At 47.6% G+C, this 19,537-nt stretch overlaps 1 protein-coding gene and 1 long non-coding RNA gene across 22 annotated transcripts in view; one reads left to right on the forward strand and one right to left on the reverse strand.

Moving 5' to 3' along the window:
* Positions 1-19,537, forward strand: part of CACNA1E (calcium voltage-gated channel subunit alpha1 E) — a 515,845-nt gene that overhangs the window by 160,681 nt on the left and 335,627 nt on the right. For all 21 annotated transcript variants that reach the window (XM_054247624.2, XM_054247625.2, XM_054247623.2 and 18 more), the window contains one exon: positions 14,565-14,830. In XM_054247624.2, coding sequence (XP_054103599.2) covers positions 14,565-14,830 — 266 coding nt within the window. The remainder of the gene's footprint in view (positions 1-14,564; positions 14,831-19,537) is intronic.
* LOC144580088 (uncharacterized) lies at positions 1,557-13,686 on the reverse strand. Its single transcript, XR_013528974.1, has 3 exons — positions 13,567-13,686; positions 12,364-12,517; positions 1,557-1,719 (listed from the first exon to the last, which is right to left on the reverse strand). It is a non-coding gene; the product is annotated as an uncharacterized LOC144580088 (long non-coding RNA).

Consider the following 19,537-nt stretch of genomic DNA (forward strand, 5'->3'; position numbering starts at 1 on the left):
CTAGGGAAAGAGGGTGAGTTTGCTTTTAAACCAGCTGGTTCATAGCACTGTCAGGCCATCCAGGTGGCGGAGCCCATTCGAGCCATGGTGAATGTGGTACCAGACTTTAAAAAAAGAAAATAAAATAAAAAAAGAAAAAACCCAGAGCCAAGGATAAAGCTTTGGGAGTCTTCCGGATATCAGGTTCAGTTGAAGTCATCCACATGGATGAAATCACCAAGAGAGTGCGTACAAGGTGAAGAGGTTAGAAACCAGGATCTGAGGAGTGTTTGCGTTTAGGAGGCAGGAAAAGGAAAGGTGAAGAAGATGAGGAGGCAGTTAGGGAGGAAGAAGGAGAAGTTTGGAAATGCTCCTGAGGAAAGCAGGAAGCAGGAAGAGGAAAGCCAGTTCATGCTGAGTCCCTGTACATAAGAATGCATGCACACCCTAGTAGCCTCCAGGGAAACAGACTCTGGGGTGAAAAAATTCCCTGGAACATATTTAGCTGTAAAAGTGTTGAGCCACCTTATCATGTTATCACTTCTCAGTGCTTCAGCCAGAGGGTGAGGAGGGAGGGGGAGTGGAGGAGGCTCTCCAGTGAGTCATCCCTCGAGTTTTGGTTAAAAGATTTGCAGAGAGAGAGAGAGAGAGAGAGAGAGAGAGAGAGAGAGAGAGAGAGCGAGCGAGAGATAGAGGGAGAGAGAGAGAGTGCAAGAGAGAGATAGAGGGAGAGAGTGAGAGAGAGCAAGAGAGAGAGAGAGGGAGAGAGCGAGAGAGAGCAAGAGAGAGAGAGAGGGAGAGAGTGAGAGAGAGCACGCACGAGAACGCACAAGTGAGCATGAGCGAGCTGCTTGATTTTTTTTTTATTTTTGAGACAAAGTCTCTAAAAACATTTATTTTTTTAGAGTTGGGATCTCTTATCACCCAGGTTGCAGTGCAGTGGTGTGATCACAGCTCACTGCAGCCTTGAACTCCTGGGTTCAAGCATTCCTCCCATCTCAGCCTCCTGAGTAGCTGGGATTATAGACATGTGCTAAAACATTTGGCTAATTATTTTTATTTTTTGTAGAGACAGATGCTCACTATGTGGCCCAGGCTGATCTCAAACTCCTGGCTTCAAGTGATCCTCCCATCTTGGCTCCCCAAAATGCTGGGATTACAGGCGTGAGCTGCCACATCTGGCCTTGATTTAGTTTCTAATAGGTTCCTAGGGCACTGTGGCAACAATACCTTTTCCCCTGAGAGGCATACCACCAAGGGGAGGACATTTGGGGACCTTCTGTGATTGATTTTGTCTGTGCCATCTGTTCTCCATAGCCTTGATGGCCAAGTGGTTACAGGGGGATCTGTAGTTCACACAAAGCCTGCCGTTCCCAGGTAAAGGTTGGAGGAGGCTTTGTGTCTACTGCTTGGCTCTTATCAAGTCCTGAGTGACTCCCTACTCTTCTGCTCTGGGCCCTTGAACTTCTCCTCATCTAGTCATAAGTTTCAGGCTACAATTTCTCCTTCAGCTTATCTCTTGCAGTAAGGTTGTCTTAGTCTATTTTTGCTCCTGTAACAAAATACTCTAGACCGGGTAATTTATAAACAGCACAGATTTATTTCTCACAGTTACAGAGGCTGAGAAGTCAAAGATCAAAGCACTGGAAGGTTCAATGTTTGTCGAGGACATGGTCTTTGCTTCCTTGAATGCTGCTTCCTCCAGAGTAGCTGATGGCAGTGTCCTCACATGGCAGAAAGCTGATGGATAAAAGGGGCCTAGCTACTTCACTCCAGCCCTTTCACAAAACATTAACCCCATCCATGAAATTAGCCCTGATGGCTTAATCATGTCCTAAAGAACTTACTTGTTAATACTTCTGCATTGGGGATTAAGTTTTAACACGAATTTTGAAGGGGATGCAAGCATTCAAACCACAGCAAAGGGCAGTAGTAACATGTGGCCTCTGGTATAGGCAGGTCCAGGTTCCAAGTGTAGCTGTGTGTGATCTTGGTGTAGAAATTTAGTTTCTCTGATCTTGGTGGTTGAAGCTAACCATACCTACTTTGTAGGATTCCTGTGCAGATCAACAAGGCGTATAGTGCTTTAGCCTTGCACAGATGTTGGTTATTGTTGCTGCTTTGAAGAGTTTCTTTAATTTTTTTTAACTGAATACTGTTTTGCTTGTTTTCAGAATTTCTTTCCCTTTTCTCCCAATGTTTTTCAATTAAAAAAAAGGAACTAATTTGAAGAAAAGTATAACCTAACACTTCTTGGCCAACTTCTGTGTGGCTCTTTGGGCAAATTAAGGGCCTTGAATGTTTTGCTTGTAGTGATATGATTCCCTTTTGGAAATAACAGTTTTTTTTTTGTTGTTTTTTTTTTAAGACAAGAGTCTCACTCTGTCACCCAGGCTGGATTGCAGTGGTGCGATCTTGGCTCACTGCAACCTCCGCCTCCCGAGTTTAAGCAATTCTTCTGCCTCAGCCTCCTGAGTAGTTGGGATTACAGGCATACGCCACCATGTCTGGCTAATTTTTGTATTTTTAATAGAGACAGGGTTTCACCATTTTGGTCAGGCTGGTCTCGAACTCCTGAGCTCAGGTGATCCCCTGTCTCAGCCTCCCAATGTGCTGGAATTACAGGTGTGAGCCACCATCCCTGGCCTACAGGTTGTTTTTTTGACATTATCTCTAATGGCTGGTGTCTGTCCCCGAAAACATAACAATAGTACCACCCACCGTGGTGTGACACTCTATGTTTACAAAGCATTTTCATACACATCATCTCAACAATCTCAGCCTCATTCTGTAAACTGGGTCTTTCACCCTCAGTGAAAGTAATTCCTTTTCTGATCTCACCACTTCATAAAGATATCTGCACTCTCACGTTTATTGCAGCATTATTTGCAATAACTAGGATATGGAAAAAACTAAATGTTCGTCAGTGGATGAATGGATAAAGAAAATGTGTATGTAGACACGCGCGCGCACTCACACACACACGCACACACACACACTGGATTGTTATTCTGCCTTAAAAAAGTAGATCCTGCCATTTGCCCCAACATGGATGGACCTGGAGGATATTATCCTAAGTGAAATAGACACGCAAAGAAAAATATTGCATGATCTCACATGTGTAGAATAAAATAGAGGATGAAACAGTGGTTAGCACCAGTGGGTGCCGGGAACTGGAGGAGGAAGTGGGGAGATGTAGGTCAAAGGATACAAAATAGCAGGTGTATGGGATGAATGAGTCTAGTGATCTAATGTGGGGCATGTGGAATAAAGTTAATAAAATTATATTGTATTAGGGACTTGTGTTAAATAAGTAGATATCAGCTGCTCTTGTCACACAAAAAGTAACTGTGAGATAATGGATGGGAATCTGCTTCACTGTGGTAACCATTTTACTATCTATATGTATCCCATAACATCCTGTTGTACATCTCAAATGTACACAATTAAACCTTTTTTTTAAAAAGGAAGCTGTCTTTGACATCACCTATAATGCCTGGTATCTGTACCTGTAAATATAATAGTAATACCATGTATAGTGACAGGCAACTGACTTTACAAAGCATTTTCATACCCATCGTCTTATAATCTCAACATCAGTCTGTGAGCTGGGTCTTTCACCCCCAGTGAGCTGGTGACTGTCTTTAGTTTTTAGATGCACATGTGTGTGTGTGGGAGGGGTGTGCGTATGTGTGCGTGTGTGCACACACGCTTGAGGTATTGCTTCTTTTCTTTTAACACAAAAAGCTAAAGTTTTCAAAGTAGGTAGGGTGTGGGTTAAACACCATTCTAAATGGCAGGCCTGCTGTTCGTGGGGAGGGAGAGTGGCCTCAAAGTTTAAAAATAACCTGAACATTATAGACTCCTGTGAATTCTACAGCCCAGAGCACTGTGAGTCTGTGGGTGTTTTACCTGCTGGAGTGCAGGCAGGAAAACAACAAGTTGAAATGCAGGAGGATTTAAATGTGCAGAGTCCTTTAGTGGCACGTGCTGGCAGCAACAGTATTCATGAAAAAAAATTTAAAGCTAGAACTACTGACCAGGATCGATGTTTCTGAATGGCAGGAGCAGTGCTACCCTTGGATTTGCTGAGCACAGCACTGCACAATATTTGTATCTACGAATGCAGCAGACCGTTATTTTCTATGGCTGAACAACTGTCCTTTCCCCCTTCCTCCCTTTCCTCCCTTCCTGACCTCTCCAGGGAGTTCAGGGTTGGGACGTTTTGGATAGACTGAGCCATTCACTGAAAAACAAGTAAACGCTGTAAAACCATGCTCGTCACACATAAATTGTGGGCAATCGCAGACCCTTTGAATTCTGAGAAGTTTTGAAGGGTGAAGTAAGTTTTGAATTAGCACTCAGTTTTTGGCCTGGATCCTGCTGCTCTGGGACATTGCTGTGCACGATGACAGCAGCGGTAGCCGCAGCCGGGTCAGGCTAAGAATGTATCATCACATTTGGTTTATTGGTAGCCCCATGCGGTTCAGAGGGCAGGCACTACTCTTGCCATTTTTGCACGTAAGGCTATAAACCCAATCAGGACTGAGGTGCAAGCCTGCTGGTATTGTTTCCACCCTGATAACTCATTTATTCTGAGGCCCTTTGGCACCATCTGTAGAGTCTGGATATATTCTTGTCTCTTGGAACTGCAGAATCATCGTGAAATCTCTATGCCGTAGCTCAAATCTCTATTAATGATATCGGCGAGAGGAATTAAAGTGGCTAAGATAATGGGTTTCGAAGTCAGGTCGACCTAGGACTGACCTTCTGCTATATGTCACCCACCACCTATGTGACCATCAGGGAAGTCATTTCTCTTCCAGTCTTGCTTCTCTTATTGTAAATGGGGTTTATGACAGCAGTTACCACATGGACTTATTCTGAGAAGGAAAGTGAATCTAGTTAGCGTGGAGCCTTGCACATTGTAAGTATTTAATCAGCATCACCTATACTTTTCTTTGCGATTATTCTTTCCTTGTTTGATTCATGTCCATTTTTCTTTGATTTTTTTTATAGCTCCAGAATTTGCAATATGAAAATAGAGATTATTAAACAAAAGGAAAGTAGCAAAACTGGAAGCCTTGAATTATTCTATTAGTACTTGACTACATATGGAAGAATATTATTGAAAAATATGATCCAGCGATGGGGTGGTTTATGAAAAGATACAAGTATTTAAAGGAAAAAGCTAAGTCGTGAGTGTGTGTATGTGTGTGTCCAAGGAGCTGGCTTGTTAGCGGTGTTACAGAGGATTTCAGAAAATATCTCTCGATTGAGAATTACATTTCCACCTTTCCAATTTGTAAATGGCACATTGGGAATATTCAGAAACCTGCAAAAGCGCCTGTCATTCTTCTGCAGGAAGCCTGTCTGAAAGCTCCCGCAGCATGTGAAGAGAACCTGCATGTTTGTACACTTGGCTGACAGAACTTAGGATCACATCAGAATCGAGCGTGCATTGGTCTTTGCAAACATGTGTGTGTCATTTTCTTATGTCATTCTTCATAAGGGAAATAGCCACGGTGACATTTGCCTTTTTTATTTTTATTTTTGCAAAGAAGTGATAGAACCAATTAATGTGGTTTTTTTTAAAGCAGGACTTTTAAATTTTATGTTTAATTTTCTGTGGAGAGGGATCTGAAAACATTCTTTAGGTGGGGAGCTATTTCCTTTTAATAACTGACTCCCCAGATCTTATTTCAACTCTGTTTCTAAGAGCAAGAGATATTCCTCATAAGACAATGAACCCTCTGGTTTAATGAAGATAAGATGGGGCTTGGGTAGTTAGTGTGCTGAAGAAGCTCCCCCTGAGTTAGAGGCACTTGATCTCCTACAAGAGAAGTACATTTATTCCTGTTTCTATCGTCTAGGTTGATGGCCACTCAACTCAGGAGAAGAAGCCGGGAACACCTGGCAGCAGAGAGAGGCTCCTAGTCAGAGCTAGAATGTGTTAGGGGAAGGGTAGTTCCTCAGACAGGGGCCAGATAGCTGACTACACCCAAACCCTTTTTCACCAATGACAGTTGCTGCAGATTCAGGCATTCATTGACAATTTGTTTTGCAAAGGCTTGCTATGAGGATAACACAATGCAGGCACTCTAGGTAATAAAACGAAGGGAAAGATATGTCCTCTGCTCTTGAGAAGCTTACACCATAGTTGAGGAGATAAGGCATACATAATTGAAAAATTAAATATGAATATAATAGTGAGGTTACAGTCATGATAGTATCGGTGAGAAAACATGGTACTTCTATGAACGATACAGAAGCTCTGTGAGTTTGTCGGAGGTAAGGTCATAGAGTCGGAACAATTATGAAAGGCTTGATGGGAGAGCAGATTTGAACTGAATTGTGCACAGAAAGAGGCCTAGGAGTGGGAGAAGCAGAGAAGAGGAAGGAGGTTCTTGGGACAGTGTGAGGCAGGTGCTGTGAGCAGGACTTTGAGGCAGGAGTGGGTGTGGCATATTTATTTATGTACCTCATACTATGGTATGTGAGGACACGGTGTTGGAAAGATAGGTTGAATTCTGATTGCCTTGAACTGTCAGGCTAAGGCATTTGGCCGCTTTACAGGCAGTGAGGAGCCACTGAAGTTGAGTGATGACAATGAAACATGCATAGGAACTGGCATTTTAGGAGGGGGAGCTTGCTTTGAAGGAATTGCAGTGACTTCACTTTTCCCCACATTGAGTTTGGGAATGAGGGACAATCCATATGTAGCCACCCATAACTTCACTGGACACCTGGGTCTGGAAACAAGGTGAAAGGTGAGGGCTAGGAGCTGGATGTGGTGTGGGCGGGGGCAGTTGCAATGGTAGGTCAGGATATAACCTTGAAGGGAGAGAAGTCAGACAGAGGAGAGAAAGGGGTTGGGGACAGACCCATGGGTGCCCCAGAGGTGACAGCAGTAAGAGGAGGAGAAGGAAATGGTGAGAAACTGGGAGATGTGGTGACTGGAATGCCAAGAAGGATGATCTCTGAGGAGCAGGGAGGTCAGTGGTATCAAATGTGGCAGAGTGGTCAAGGAAAAGGAGGGTGAAGGGCCATCAGGGTTCAGTAGGAGTCTTAGAGCAATTTCTGTGGAGTGGGAGGGGCAGAGCTAGTAAATGGCCTGCCCAGGTGTCCATTTCAAAACTGGCCTTAAGTCCATATCATATGGGAATGCCTTCTTCACTCTGATTATTTTATACCAGGTGGGTGTAACCAGCTGCTCAGTGTAGGAGAGAGTGGGAGAGAGAGGGTGTGGTGATGGACAGGTGGTGGCTTAATTTGCTGATGATTCCAACACAAAGGGTCCTTGGAGAGGCAAGATTGGTGGGTGCAGTGGAATCTTGTTCTCTTCTCTGGGCCTTCAGGGCCCCTCTAGGCTTGACTGCAACTGTGAGCTGCATTTTTTGTTACTGCGGCATTATCTTCAACAGAGAAATGTAGGGAGTGGATCAAGAGAAGGAAGACACGAATCCAACCTGGGCACCTTCTCCTAGGCACTGCCTCTTTGGAGCTAGCCCCTGACAGGATGCCTGACACGTGGAAGGTGCTAATTGCACGTCTGCTGAATGAATGAATCAGCATGACCCCAGCCGGGCTGAGCGGGCTTTGCAAGGTGTGGGCTGTGTTGTGTTTTCTGAATCAAGAGGTCGTGGGGGCGGATGGATGGATGTGCTCCTGCCGGTTGTTCTCACGCTCTGCTCACCCCCATCAGTGGGAGCTGGAGCACTCTGAGTCCTCCTGCTGCACTTTGCTTTGGCTGAGCAGCAAGGTTGGGCCCTGAGGTTGGGAGGAGAGGCAGATGGTGGTGGGCGTGGGATCCTTTGCTGTCTAGGGATAAACTCTGAACTTCCAAATCAACTTTCCCAATAAAGGTTCCTATCTATTAGGGTAAACATATTTTTGGATTTTCTCTGGGCTGAACAGTGACCTCATCTTATGGAAAAGAAAGGACTGAAGTGATAATGCTATAATCTTCATGACCCCAGATACATTGAAAGAAAATAAAAATGCCAATTGACCAATCAACCCCATGCATCTTATGTACCCCCCACAACCTAAACACTGGAGGCTGCTGCTCCATGCCGCCGATACTAGCTCTTTCAGAGATCTCTTTTGGATTCTTCCCTTTTCTGGCTGCCTCCAGTAGGAGGGGATGACTCCCCGCTCTGTTCTCTCCCATTGGTCTCCTGCGGTGCACTCCACATCCTGCCTTGTATTCGAGCCCTTCGTGGGTACGTTTTCCCTTCTCTTTTGAACTGTAAGTTCTTAGAGGCTGTGACTGTGTCTAATTTATCTCTGAGCCTCAGAACCCCTGAGAACAATGTGTGGCACATCAAAGGGGATTAATGAGCATTTGTTAAATGGGTTTATGAATTCATGAATAAGTAAACAAACACACAGCTCTCTCAGGTATCATGGCCGTTGGGTCCCCAGACACTGGGCTTTACTATTTTTTTTTCCTTTCTTCCTCTTTCTGACCTGATCTCAGGTACTGACATGTCTTTGCTCCTCTGTCCACCCTGCACACATTAGAGTGTGTTCATCCCTGGCTGCACTTCTGAAGTCTGCTTTCAAAAACAGAAAGCCTGTAGACATGCAGTGTTTTCATATGTTACCGTGGTCACAGCCACTGAAGCTGAAATGTACATAACAAGCACTTATGTGGCACTTATTGTGTGCCAGATGCTGTTCTAAGAGCTTTATACATATTAACTAACGTAATTTTCATAACAGTCCAGTAGAGCAGAATGGTTTACAATTAAACCCTCTGGGGGACTCTCTGGTTCAAGGTCATGCCTTACCTCTCTAAAGCCCAAGATCCTGCCTATGATTGGACTCTTAAGCAAGGAAAATATCATTTTGACATGCAGTATGTTAATAATGGCCACACATCGCAAAGAATCCCGTCCTTCGTATTAGGAGATCCAGCTCTGCTATTTCCTAGCTATGTGCACTTGGGTAAGTCCCTGATCCTCTGGGTGTCAGATAACAGAATGTGCCTCACAGTCCTGCTGCAAAGATGCAATGAGATGACACTACAGTTGGTGCCCAGGAAGTGGTGGGTTGTCATACATGAATGGTTTTTAAACTATTTTAAGGCCAACTTTGCTGACCTGTGGGTAGCTGATAGCACGCTGGCACGTGGGGCTTCTCAGGCTTAGGTTTGAGAGATGCGGATTCTAGGGATGGACATTACATAAGGATGTGAAGTTATGTTTTCACCCAAGTCAAGGCTGTGAGGTATTGTGAAAGCCACCAGACTCCCAAGATGTCTGCATTGCCATAATGCTCCTCTGCTCCACTATGCATTTGCACATGGTCTCCTGCCAACTTTTTTCTTAAGAACCCACTCCCAAATCCTCTCTGCATTATGTTCCCTAGAGCACTGCTTTGCATAAGAGTCTATTTCTTGGAAAAGCTCAACGAATGAAAAACAGAACAAAAGGGGCTCTGATAACTTGAGCACAAGCTGTCTGAGTGTAACTGGCAGAGTGGGGGGAGATGAAGGAGCAGGCCGGATGGGAGGGGCACAGGCCTTCTGGAGGAGGCCCAGATCCACAGACTTCTCAGTGATGGGTTAAAATCTCTTATGAAGATGGTCCAAGGCCTGACAGATCTGGGAAGTGCTTCAGAATGAGAATAATAGGCAAACTGCGTCTCCAACTTTGCCACTCCTGTCGATCTGTCTTAGTACAAACTCCCACAGCCGGTCTGGTCTGCAGCAGCGTGGACACCTTGTTTTCTGCCTTTTCTAGAAGAGGCTGGAGGGACTGCTTACCAGTCCCCTTCACTCCTGATTGCAGCTCAATGATACACTGCAGTAGAAGGGCTGCAGGATACATGCCTTGAAATGCGATAGTCTTCATGGGCTTGATAAACTAGGAAAGTGTTCCACTTGCTTCCTTAGCTCCTGTTGGGTTTCTACTTGGCAGGTCACTGCTTGCAGAAAAACGTGGAGCATTTATTTGGTAAGCCCATCTTAACTTGGGAGGGTGTGTGTGGTGCTGACCTTGTGCCCAGTGTGTGGGGCTGCACTTTCCGAGTACTGTGAGATGGGCTGGCTGTACTGTGGTGAAATTGAGGGCTTGGACCTCAACGATGTCCCACAGGGGAGTAGAGGGCTGTTAACAAGAGGTCAGAGCCTAGGAATGTCTGGACTCTGAGGCATAGCGCATAGGGTGCTGGGCTGCCAAGCACTTGGGCTCACAGTGACATCTCACAAGTGACCAGTAGATGGTGCTCTGACAACAGGAAAATACAGTTACTGTCACTCCGAGGCTGGAAAGGGATTTTCAGATGGTCTTCAAACTGGTTTCCAATCAGAGTTATGACTAATTGCTGATTTTCCACATTTCCATTTGTGGGTCTTTAATAGGATAGTGGAACTCGGGGCACTGGAAGGATAATGCCCACAAATTCCCATATGAAGAGCATGACTGCAATATTCTGATCACGAACTTTTTCTGAGGACCCTCCTGGGTCTTGAGGGCATGGTGCCAGGAACACTTGGCCTCTGATCACATTCAATTCGAGGATGGTAAGCATAGCATTTCCATCGGCTTAGTGTCATTGTATAGTTTCTTCTCTTGATGAACAATTTAGAATTACACTATTGCTGCCCTGAAGGGCAGCATGGGTTTTAGAAAGAGCGACAGACTGGAAGTCAGATGTGTTAGAAGTCCACACTCTGCCTCTTACCAAACATGGGCAAACGGCTTAATATTGCTGAAGCCCTGCTGCTTTGTCCGTCAAATACGGGTTGTGATACATGTGTTGCCAGGCTGACCTCAGAAGTTTGGAGTGAGGGTCAGCTGTGGAGTTTATGTAAACTGAAAACTATTAAGCATATATATTATTCAACCGTAAAAACTGTAGCCACTGGCCAGGCACGATTGCTCACTCAGCACTTTGGAAGGCTGAGGCAGGTGAATTGCTTGAGCCTAGGAGTTCCAGACCCGCCAGGGTAACATAGTGAGACCCCCCCCGCCCCATCGTTATTAAAAAATAAGATAAAACCAACAACTGTCACTGCCTTGGGGGCTGGTAGAATGGGGGATTAGAAAGCATGAAACCAGTATAGAAATTGGTAGATTTCAAAGCTGTCCAGGGCTATGACAGCCCCAGGTGGGGTGGAAGACAGCGTCTGCTTTCCTGCTAGCACTCCTGCCCTGAGGCCAAGTCTCTTCCCAAAGCCATTCTGCCTTTATGCTTGACCCTTTCCTTTTTGACTGCACCCTCCCAGTTCCCTTTTAACTCACCTACATAGGTGCTGAAAGTTCCTAAGTTATTCCACATTATTCCCAACCTATGCATTTATGATCCCTGTTTTTTTGGAAGGCAAGAAGGCAGATAGCACCTCCAGTGTGTCATCACATTTGCACATGTACTGTCCCGTCTTGAGCATTCTAGGTCTCTAGAGAATTACAACAGCCACAGAGAACACAGGACATGGAGTACTGGATACTGGATCTCTGCTGACATCTGATAACACGAAGAGACAAGTCAGGGATCTCTGATGTTCCAAAAACTACACCTGGGAGGTAAAAGGCTAGTGAACCCTGCTTATTCTGGGCATTAACAAGAAGGTATGCCACCTGCTAGCCTGCTGAGGCAGGACCACAAAGCAAAGGGGTGAGAGGACAGCATGAAAGTGAAGTTCCTGAAGCTTTCTGGCCTGCGAGGTTATGCAATCTAGTGTAATCTAGTGTAAGAAGGTACATGATTTATGTCAGCACCCATCTTGTTCATTATTGTATCCTCAGTGCCAAAAACAGTGCCTGGCACGTGGAAGGTACTCAAAAATACTTCTCAACTGAATAATCTGAATGAATTTTGTGCTGTGGATTATGGTAGTCTGAAAGCAGCGACATACACTTAATCATTTCTAAAAGCCCTTTTTCTACCCCTATGTGGTTTACAGGAATATTGAGATAGCCACTTGGGACTAGTTCTAAGTGACTGACTAGCTGATGGGACCTCATGGTTCACAGCACCAACCTCCCTCCATTCCACTTCCGACTAGATATTTAGACAGAAGAGGACCCTCTGATTAAAGCAGGAGGAAGGACAGAGTAAGGCAGCGATGTGAAATCAAAATAACAATTAGAGCTGACTCTCCTTGAATAGTAATTTCAGTGGGCTCCCCTGCATCAGAAGGTCAAATGCCTTCCCCAAGGGCAGCAGGCTGGACATGTTAGGCCATTCCTTTGGATTTCCAGTACTCAGAGAATTTTCCTTCACACACACATACACTCACATACATTCTCACACAATAGACACACGTCAGTGCTCACATGGCCTTGCCCACACGTAGACACATACCCGCAGAACACACATGCCATGCACTTCTCAACGGTTAACCTCACTCCACAGGCATGAAGCCATACTCACCCATGGTTTCCAACCTCCGGGCTTTGGTCAGTGTCTTTGTTTCCTTCCTCAGCCCCTCCTTTCCTTCCTCCCTTCCATCGCTCGAGTTGGGAGGATTTGGACAGGACCATGTGTTGAGCCAAGACAGGAAAACGCAGAGGATGGTGTGCCCCGCCTAGTGTGGAGATGGGAGGGGACAGCTGGTCTCTGCCCTCAGTTCAAACCACCAGTCACCTGTGGGGAAGGGCTTGGCTGCTGAGCACAGGAGCATTTTCCTGGGGCTTGGAGTCCACCTTTCCCACCTCTGCAGCTCAGATACCAAATCTGTTTTTTTCTACATCAATGGGGTGGGTTTGAGAAAGTCCGTGGATCTTATTTGGGAGTAAAAGATGGGGGGATTCTTCTGATTGTTCGGATTTCGAGAAGGGTAGTTTTAGCCCATAACTCACCATGGAGGGCCCTTCTAGGAGAGGTGGGGCAGGGCTCGGCCAGCGAGGAACCAGGAGGCCGCCCTGTGAGGGCAGAAGGTCCTGCCAGGAGCCAGCGCCAACAGCAGAGTGTGGAACCCCCAGAGGTCCCAGCCTCCCCCACAGGGCTTCCCAGATGCTAAGTGGGGAGATGGGGAGAGGGTGCTGCCTTCTCCTTGGAAATCCCTGGCAGTGTTCTTGGAGCCTGGGAGGTGCGGAGGTGCGGAGGTGCGGAGCAGCAGCGATGCTGCCATGGAGCGTGGCGCGCAAAGGCCCGGACTCCTCGCTAGGGCGGCTGTGGGCCCGTGGCACCGCGCCCGGCACCGAACAGGGCACAGCCCTGGGGACACCTCTCTGCGGGGATCCAAGGCGCGAGTGCGTGTGCGCCGCACGCCAGGCCCTCGCTCTGTTGCGGAGACTCCGCCGCGTCTCCGGCTTGCCTGCCTCTCTCCTCTCGGCTTTACTTGGGGGAAAGGGGACTCTTCATTGGACCTTTGCAGAGGTGGCCACTATCCTTTGGCCACATAAATCAAGAAGGCAAGCCAGCCTCACCTCCCAGGAACCTCCAGCCTTCCGGCTGCATCCCCGCCTCTCCCGCCTCGCCAGCTCCTCCCCCGCTCCTCCCGGGCGCTCTCGCGCGCCTCGCTGCGCCTCTGCGCTCCACTCGCCCTCCCCTGCCTCGCCTCCCCCCTCTCCCTCCGCATCTTGGCCAGTGCTCCGCCGAGGGTGCTGCCTGGGTGGAAGAGGAAGACCGAACCGTTAGTGAGGAAGTTCGGTCTGTGGACAAGCGTGCTGCCAGGCCGCCTCGAGGCTCGGCTGCAACCTGTTCCTCGCCCGCCGGTGCTCGCCGCCCGCCAGCTCGCGCTCCCGCCCTCTCGGCGGCGCAGCCGCGGATCGCTGTTGCATGCTGATCTGGGAGGCGGCGGTGGCGAGCGCTCCGGGCGGATGCTGGCACTCGGGCTTCGCTGCTCTCTGGATGCTGCTCAACTTCTAGCCCAAGCGCAGGAGCTTTGAAGTCATTTGTCCCTCTCGGCTTGGATCGACTTCTTATTTTGAGATTTTGGGCATTGCGGTTTACGTAGGAACCTCAATATCGCTCTTCCCTCCTCCCTCCCCCTTTCTCCAACCTTTGGATGCCTCTCTGCTGGTAGATTTAAGGACCCAAGTCTTCGCGGTGGAATTTCTTGGATGGACTCGCGGGGGTTGGCGTTATAAATCATGTCACCGTAACCCCGTCCTCGTTTTTATTTTTTTTTTAAAAAGTTCTTTTGTTTTCATTTTCCCCTCCCTCCTACCCCTTCCCCCAACCAATAAATCACGAAACTGTTACCTAGCGGGCCGGTGCCTGCCTCTCTCCCAGGACTAGGTGGTGCGTCTGCCAGAAGAGGAGCTATGTTTGAAGAGCAGCCTACTCCACCCCTCTCCTCTGTGATCCCTGAACACCACCACACACTGGCATTTTGAAAAAAATATTTTCCTACAGAAACTGAGCACCCCCAAGCCCTATCCTTGTTTTTTGTTTTTTTCCCTTCTTGAGGAATGGAGCTTCGCAGAGGTTGCATTTAGATTCAACAGTTCACAGCAGCGGGCTGCTGCTGCTGCCTCTCCGGAGGGCTCGCGACGCTCCCCAGAGGCGGTGGTCCCCGTGCCTGTCTGGATGCGGCTTTGAGTCTCCCTGTGTCTTTCTGCTTGTTGCTGTGTGCGGCTGTTCGGCTGCGATCACCTTTGTGTGTCTTCTGTCTGTTTAAACTTCAGGATGGCTCGCTTCGGGGAGGCGGTGGTCGCCAGGCCGGGGTCGGGCGATGGAGACTCGGACCAGAGCAGGAACCGGCAAGGAACCCCCGTGCCGGCCTCGGGGCAGGCGGCCGCCTACAAGCAGACGAAAGCGCAGAGGGCGCGGACTATGGCTTTGTACAACCCCATTCCCGTCCGGCAGAACTGTTTCACCGTCAACAGATCCCTGTTCATCTTCGGAGAAGATAACATTGTCAGGAAATATGCCAAGAAGCTCATCGATTGGCCATATCCTTTCTTGCCCACCATAACTCCCTCTCCCCCTTCTTTGGGTGAAGCGGGGGACCTAGCATGGAATGTATCCCCCACCCCCTTCCTGGTGCCAATTTGCCCCTTTGCTGAAGCGGTGCATCTAAGGGGCAAGCTTGGTGCCTTGGAGACCGGTTTGGGCACTAGTGTTTTTTTCAAGGTAAGACTTTTGCTTTTTTATTTTTCCTGTGTGGAAATCTCTAGTGTCCCTGGGTGCGTCCCCTTCTGGGCTGGGCTTTGTCTGATTCCCCAGCCCCCTCCCCACCCCTACTCCATTCACATGCTGCACTCTACAAAGATTGGGCTGCCCCAATGCTTCCTTTCATAATCAATTCTCATTTTCCTTCCTTTAATCCAGCCACTCTGCCTCTATCCCCACCAGCCAGGAGATACTGCACTGTCTTCCTGTAGGGAAGTCAAGGCTCCATGAGGGGATTTATTAGTTCAGAAGCTCCCAGGGCACTGGGCCAAAATCCTGTATACAGATAGACAAACGAATAAATGAGAGGCTTTTGGCTGGGGACTCAGCTAACTGTGGGGACTTAAGAAACTTAAGTTCCACTGAAAGTGGCATGAATGAGTGTCTGTCAGGGGAGGTGATCTCTGTTGCCACGGCCTAAACAGCTCAAACTTGGAGTTCTCTTCTCAGCCAAGGAAGAGCAGCTCATCAGGTCCGTCCTTTCCTTGGTCCTGGGTTGGGTACTCTTGCTTCTTAGTGCTTGACCCAGCTGGTTGCTCTCTCAGTACCAGGATCCAGGCGGGTCTGCTGGGCCTGCATTCATCCACCGAGGCCAGAGGTGTGCACACAGTCTCTCTCTCTTTGGCTCCAAAGGAACTGTTCTCCCAAAAGCACTGGTGGGGGCCATCTCTGATGGTGGTGGTGTCAGGGTGAACAGGCATGGAAGGAGCTGCTCTGCAGGTTTAAGCGAGTGCACCAAATGCAGGCTGCTGATTAGGCAGCTCACTGCCTTGTTCTTCATTGAGGATTGGATGCCTGGCAAGGCCATAGGAGTTGGGGGTGGTGGGGTGGTGAAGGTGATTAGTAGGAGGCAAGCTAGTGGTCTGGTGTTAAATGTGGGGGTGGGGTTGGAGACATGGGACTTTGGGAGGGAGATTTGGGAGGGATGTACCTGCAAAGGAGGCCCCTCCTTTTCTCCCCTATTCTCCCTCTTTCCCACCCCCCACTCTCCAGGTGTGCAGCAGTGAGGCAGCTGGCTAGTGTTAGCCAGGCACCCAGCTCATTTCCCCCAGGGCTTGGGCATCTCCCTACTCCCCCCACCCCAGCACTGGCCTTCCCCTCTTTCTTCCCGAGTTTCCTGCCTCAGCAGCTCCATGATTGGCTGGCGCGTGGTGCTTCTAAGCAGCACCCCTCATTAGAAACGAAGGAGCATCTCTAAGCGGATATTCTTCCTGCTGCTGTTCGCATCCTCCCACAGCCACCCCTGGCTGGGCTTCTTCCTCTCTCCTCCCTGCACTCCCCACCCCTATTCTACTCCCACAGAGTGATCCCGGGCCATCCATTGCCTGAATTGAACGTATCTAGCTAGGGTGGGGGTTTCGGGCGGGGGAGGGGTCGGGTCCCCGCAGTCACGCCTGCCGGTGTGCTGCACAAAGCCGGCAGATGTCATTGTGTCGTGCGCTGCCGCTGCAAATATTCCTCTAGGCAGTCTACGGATTTCCCACCCTGGGCCCTCCTTTCTCGTTCGCCTTCTACAGTTCTCTAAACCTTCCCATCCACCAGGTGCTGCTTTGCTGTGCCTCTATTTAGGGGCGTGTTTATTCAGACAGGCGCCCTCCCTTTCTTTGCAGTAGACAAAGCCACCCAACTGCCCCGCGGGTGGCGAAGTGTGCCAGCGCCATCGTTGGCACCTCGGACAGCGCCTCCGAAACTCCCAGAGGCTCTGGGGTCCCCAGTTACCCAGGTTCAGCACCTTGGGTACTTCCGGGCTGAGAAACAAGGCAGGTTTCCTGCACCACGCAGTCACCTCTTTACACGTTTTCTCTTCAGCTGCAAAGACACCGCCTTTCCACCACGCATTGCGAGCGCTCAAGGTGCAGCTGTGAGTCTTACTCCTCCCTTTCCTTGTCTTTGGCCAAAATGGACCAGAGAGAGTCAAACCAGAGACTCTCGAGGGAGTTGATTTTAGCATCATGCACTGTGCCTTGGCCCTGAGCCCTGTCCCAATGGTCTCCTCTGTCTACATAGTTGGAAATTTCACAGTGGTTCTGCAGCATGTAGGCTGTGGTAACAGTGTTCAGAGAACATCTGCTAAGGTGTTTAGTGGAGCCCTGTTGGAAAATGTAAAATACACCATGTTTGCTTTTTTTTCTTCTGTACAATGTAATTGACTAATATATTCCCTCTGGTGGTGACCACGTGGAAACACTGGGTTACCTTGGGAAACGCACCTAAATTCCTAGTCTCAACTTCCTTTCCTTTCTAAACATCCAACTTCCCAAAATATCTTGCTTTGTCTTACTGGTAGTCAATCTGGGTAGTGGTTGTCCACAGAGCTAGGCTGCCTGGGTTCAAATCCTAGTTTCTTCACCAGCTCTGTGACCTTGAAAAGTTATTTCATTACTCTGTGACTCAGTTATCTTATCTGTTAAATGAGGATGATAATAATAATGGGAGAATTAAATGAGTTAATATATATCACACACCTAAAACATTACCTAATTACCCAATAAACACTAGTTGTTATTATTAATTATGTCCTTCAGAAATTTCAGCCTGCCTGAAGTGGGGAGGGATCTTAGTTCAAGGTGAAGTCTTCTAGATTCCTGCCTCTCAAAGAGAGCAAGGGGCTGCATCCACATCACCTGGGAGCTTGCTAAAAATTCAGAATCCTGGACCCCACTTCAATCCTGCTGAATCAGAATCTGCATCATAATAAGATCTCCATGTGATTAACATGCTCATTAAAGTTTAGGAAGTACTTCTTTGCTCTTTTAAGGGCCAGATTTTTTTTTTTTTTTAAAGGAAAGAAGGTTGTTCTGTTGTTCAGAAAACATGCCAAGACCTGCTTTCATATTGACACATGCAAGTTTAGCATGCTTGGGGATTTTGTTCGTATTACACCTTTTGAGAATTACACTTTATCATAGGCTGCAGAAAGTCACTGTAGGACGAGGGGGATGATGTACATTTCTATGTGCTGCGTTAGTGGTCTCTTCATGCTGCGTATTTCTGGTCTTTCATCATGTTTGTCTGAAAAGATTGGTTAAGTAAAAGCAATGGTTTAAGCTATGCTTCTAGGACACCCTCACCCCGACTTGGAGGGGAAGGGTAACCTTATCTTCTAGTTATTAATAGGGGAGGTCTAGTTCTTGTGGGAAGAAATACCCAAGACAGCCCAGATTTGGCATGGAAGATGGTGGCAAGTCAACAGCCTACTCTGAATGTGTTTCATTTTTCTTGGAAGCTACATCTGCATAGGGAGATAATTTTATTTTCTTATGGCACTTTCCTCTGCAGTGGATACCATACTCTTTTTAAAAATGCTAATGCGATTTAAAATGTGATGTTACATTCTATACGATTCCTCCTTTTCTTTCTCGCTCATCTAATAGAGCTAACCAAAGGGTTCTCTTCTTTTCTGGCCGTTGGTCCGAGTGCCCTCCCATGTTCACTGTGCTGCAGCCTACCTGCTCTCACTCTTTCATGCCCAGGGCCAGTTACCTGGCCAGTTACCCCGTGGGCATACAGCACCTCATATGTGGTTTGTGTGATGCCCCACTCTTGTCTGAACTTTTCAGGTCAGGGGTGTGAAGGGAAGAAGTGGTGTGTCTGGCTTGGAGACTCTATTCCAGAATTGGGCAATAGGATATTCTCCCCATGCCCCTATCACGTTGGTTGTCTCCTCAGGGGAGCACATGTTTTGTGTGGAAATGAACATGGCTAACATGACAGTAGGAAGGTCAAATATGTTTGCAGCCCTGAGATAATGAAGCTCATCATAGCGAACCTGTGGGCATTAATCCATGATTTCTGGTTGTGGAGAATTTCATTGTATCCTCAAAGCACTCTGACTTTGGATCAGAGATTATATGCTTTCTTATTATGAATCTCCCGTTGTAGACTGTCCATTTATTTTGGAGGATTTTGGTGAGGATTACCAAAAGTTTTAGTTTCTAAATCTCCTATTTAGGCATATCCTTTTCTTCTGCTTTGGTTGTCTATAAATATGCAGCACATTGCAGGATAGTAGACTGAGGTCCTGCTAAGAATTTCAGGTTTGATGTAACTAGTGAATCATGATTCAGGATGCCTTGATTAGGGAAGACGTCGGCAGCCAACAGGATGAAGTCTGTAATTATATCCTATGACCACATAATGCAGAAGGGCTTCATATCGTCTGGGTACCTGTGCACAGGTGCAGATGGTAAAACATAGTGACTTCAGCTGGCACTGAAGTTGTGGGAGAAAGATCTTCATTTTCCGAGTATCCCAGGACAATCTCTGAATTGCCTGTTGGCTTTGATTTTTAAATTAATTATTGATTGATTGATTGATTGATTGATTTTGAGACCGAGTTTCGCTCTTGTTACCCAGGCTGGAGTGCAATGGCACGATCTTGGCTCACCGCAACCTCTGCCTCCTGGGTTCAGGCAATTCTCCTGCCTCAGCCTCCCGAGTAGCTGGGTTTACAGGCGCATGCCACCATGCCCAGCTAATTTTTTGG

The sequence above is a fragment of the Callithrix jacchus genome, chromosome 18 (genome assembly GCF_049354715.1).
Source record: "Callithrix jacchus isolate 240 chromosome 18, calJac240_pri, whole genome shotgun sequence".
NCBI classification, from domain to species: Eukaryota; Metazoa; Chordata; class Mammalia; order Primates; family Cebidae; genus Callithrix; species Callithrix jacchus.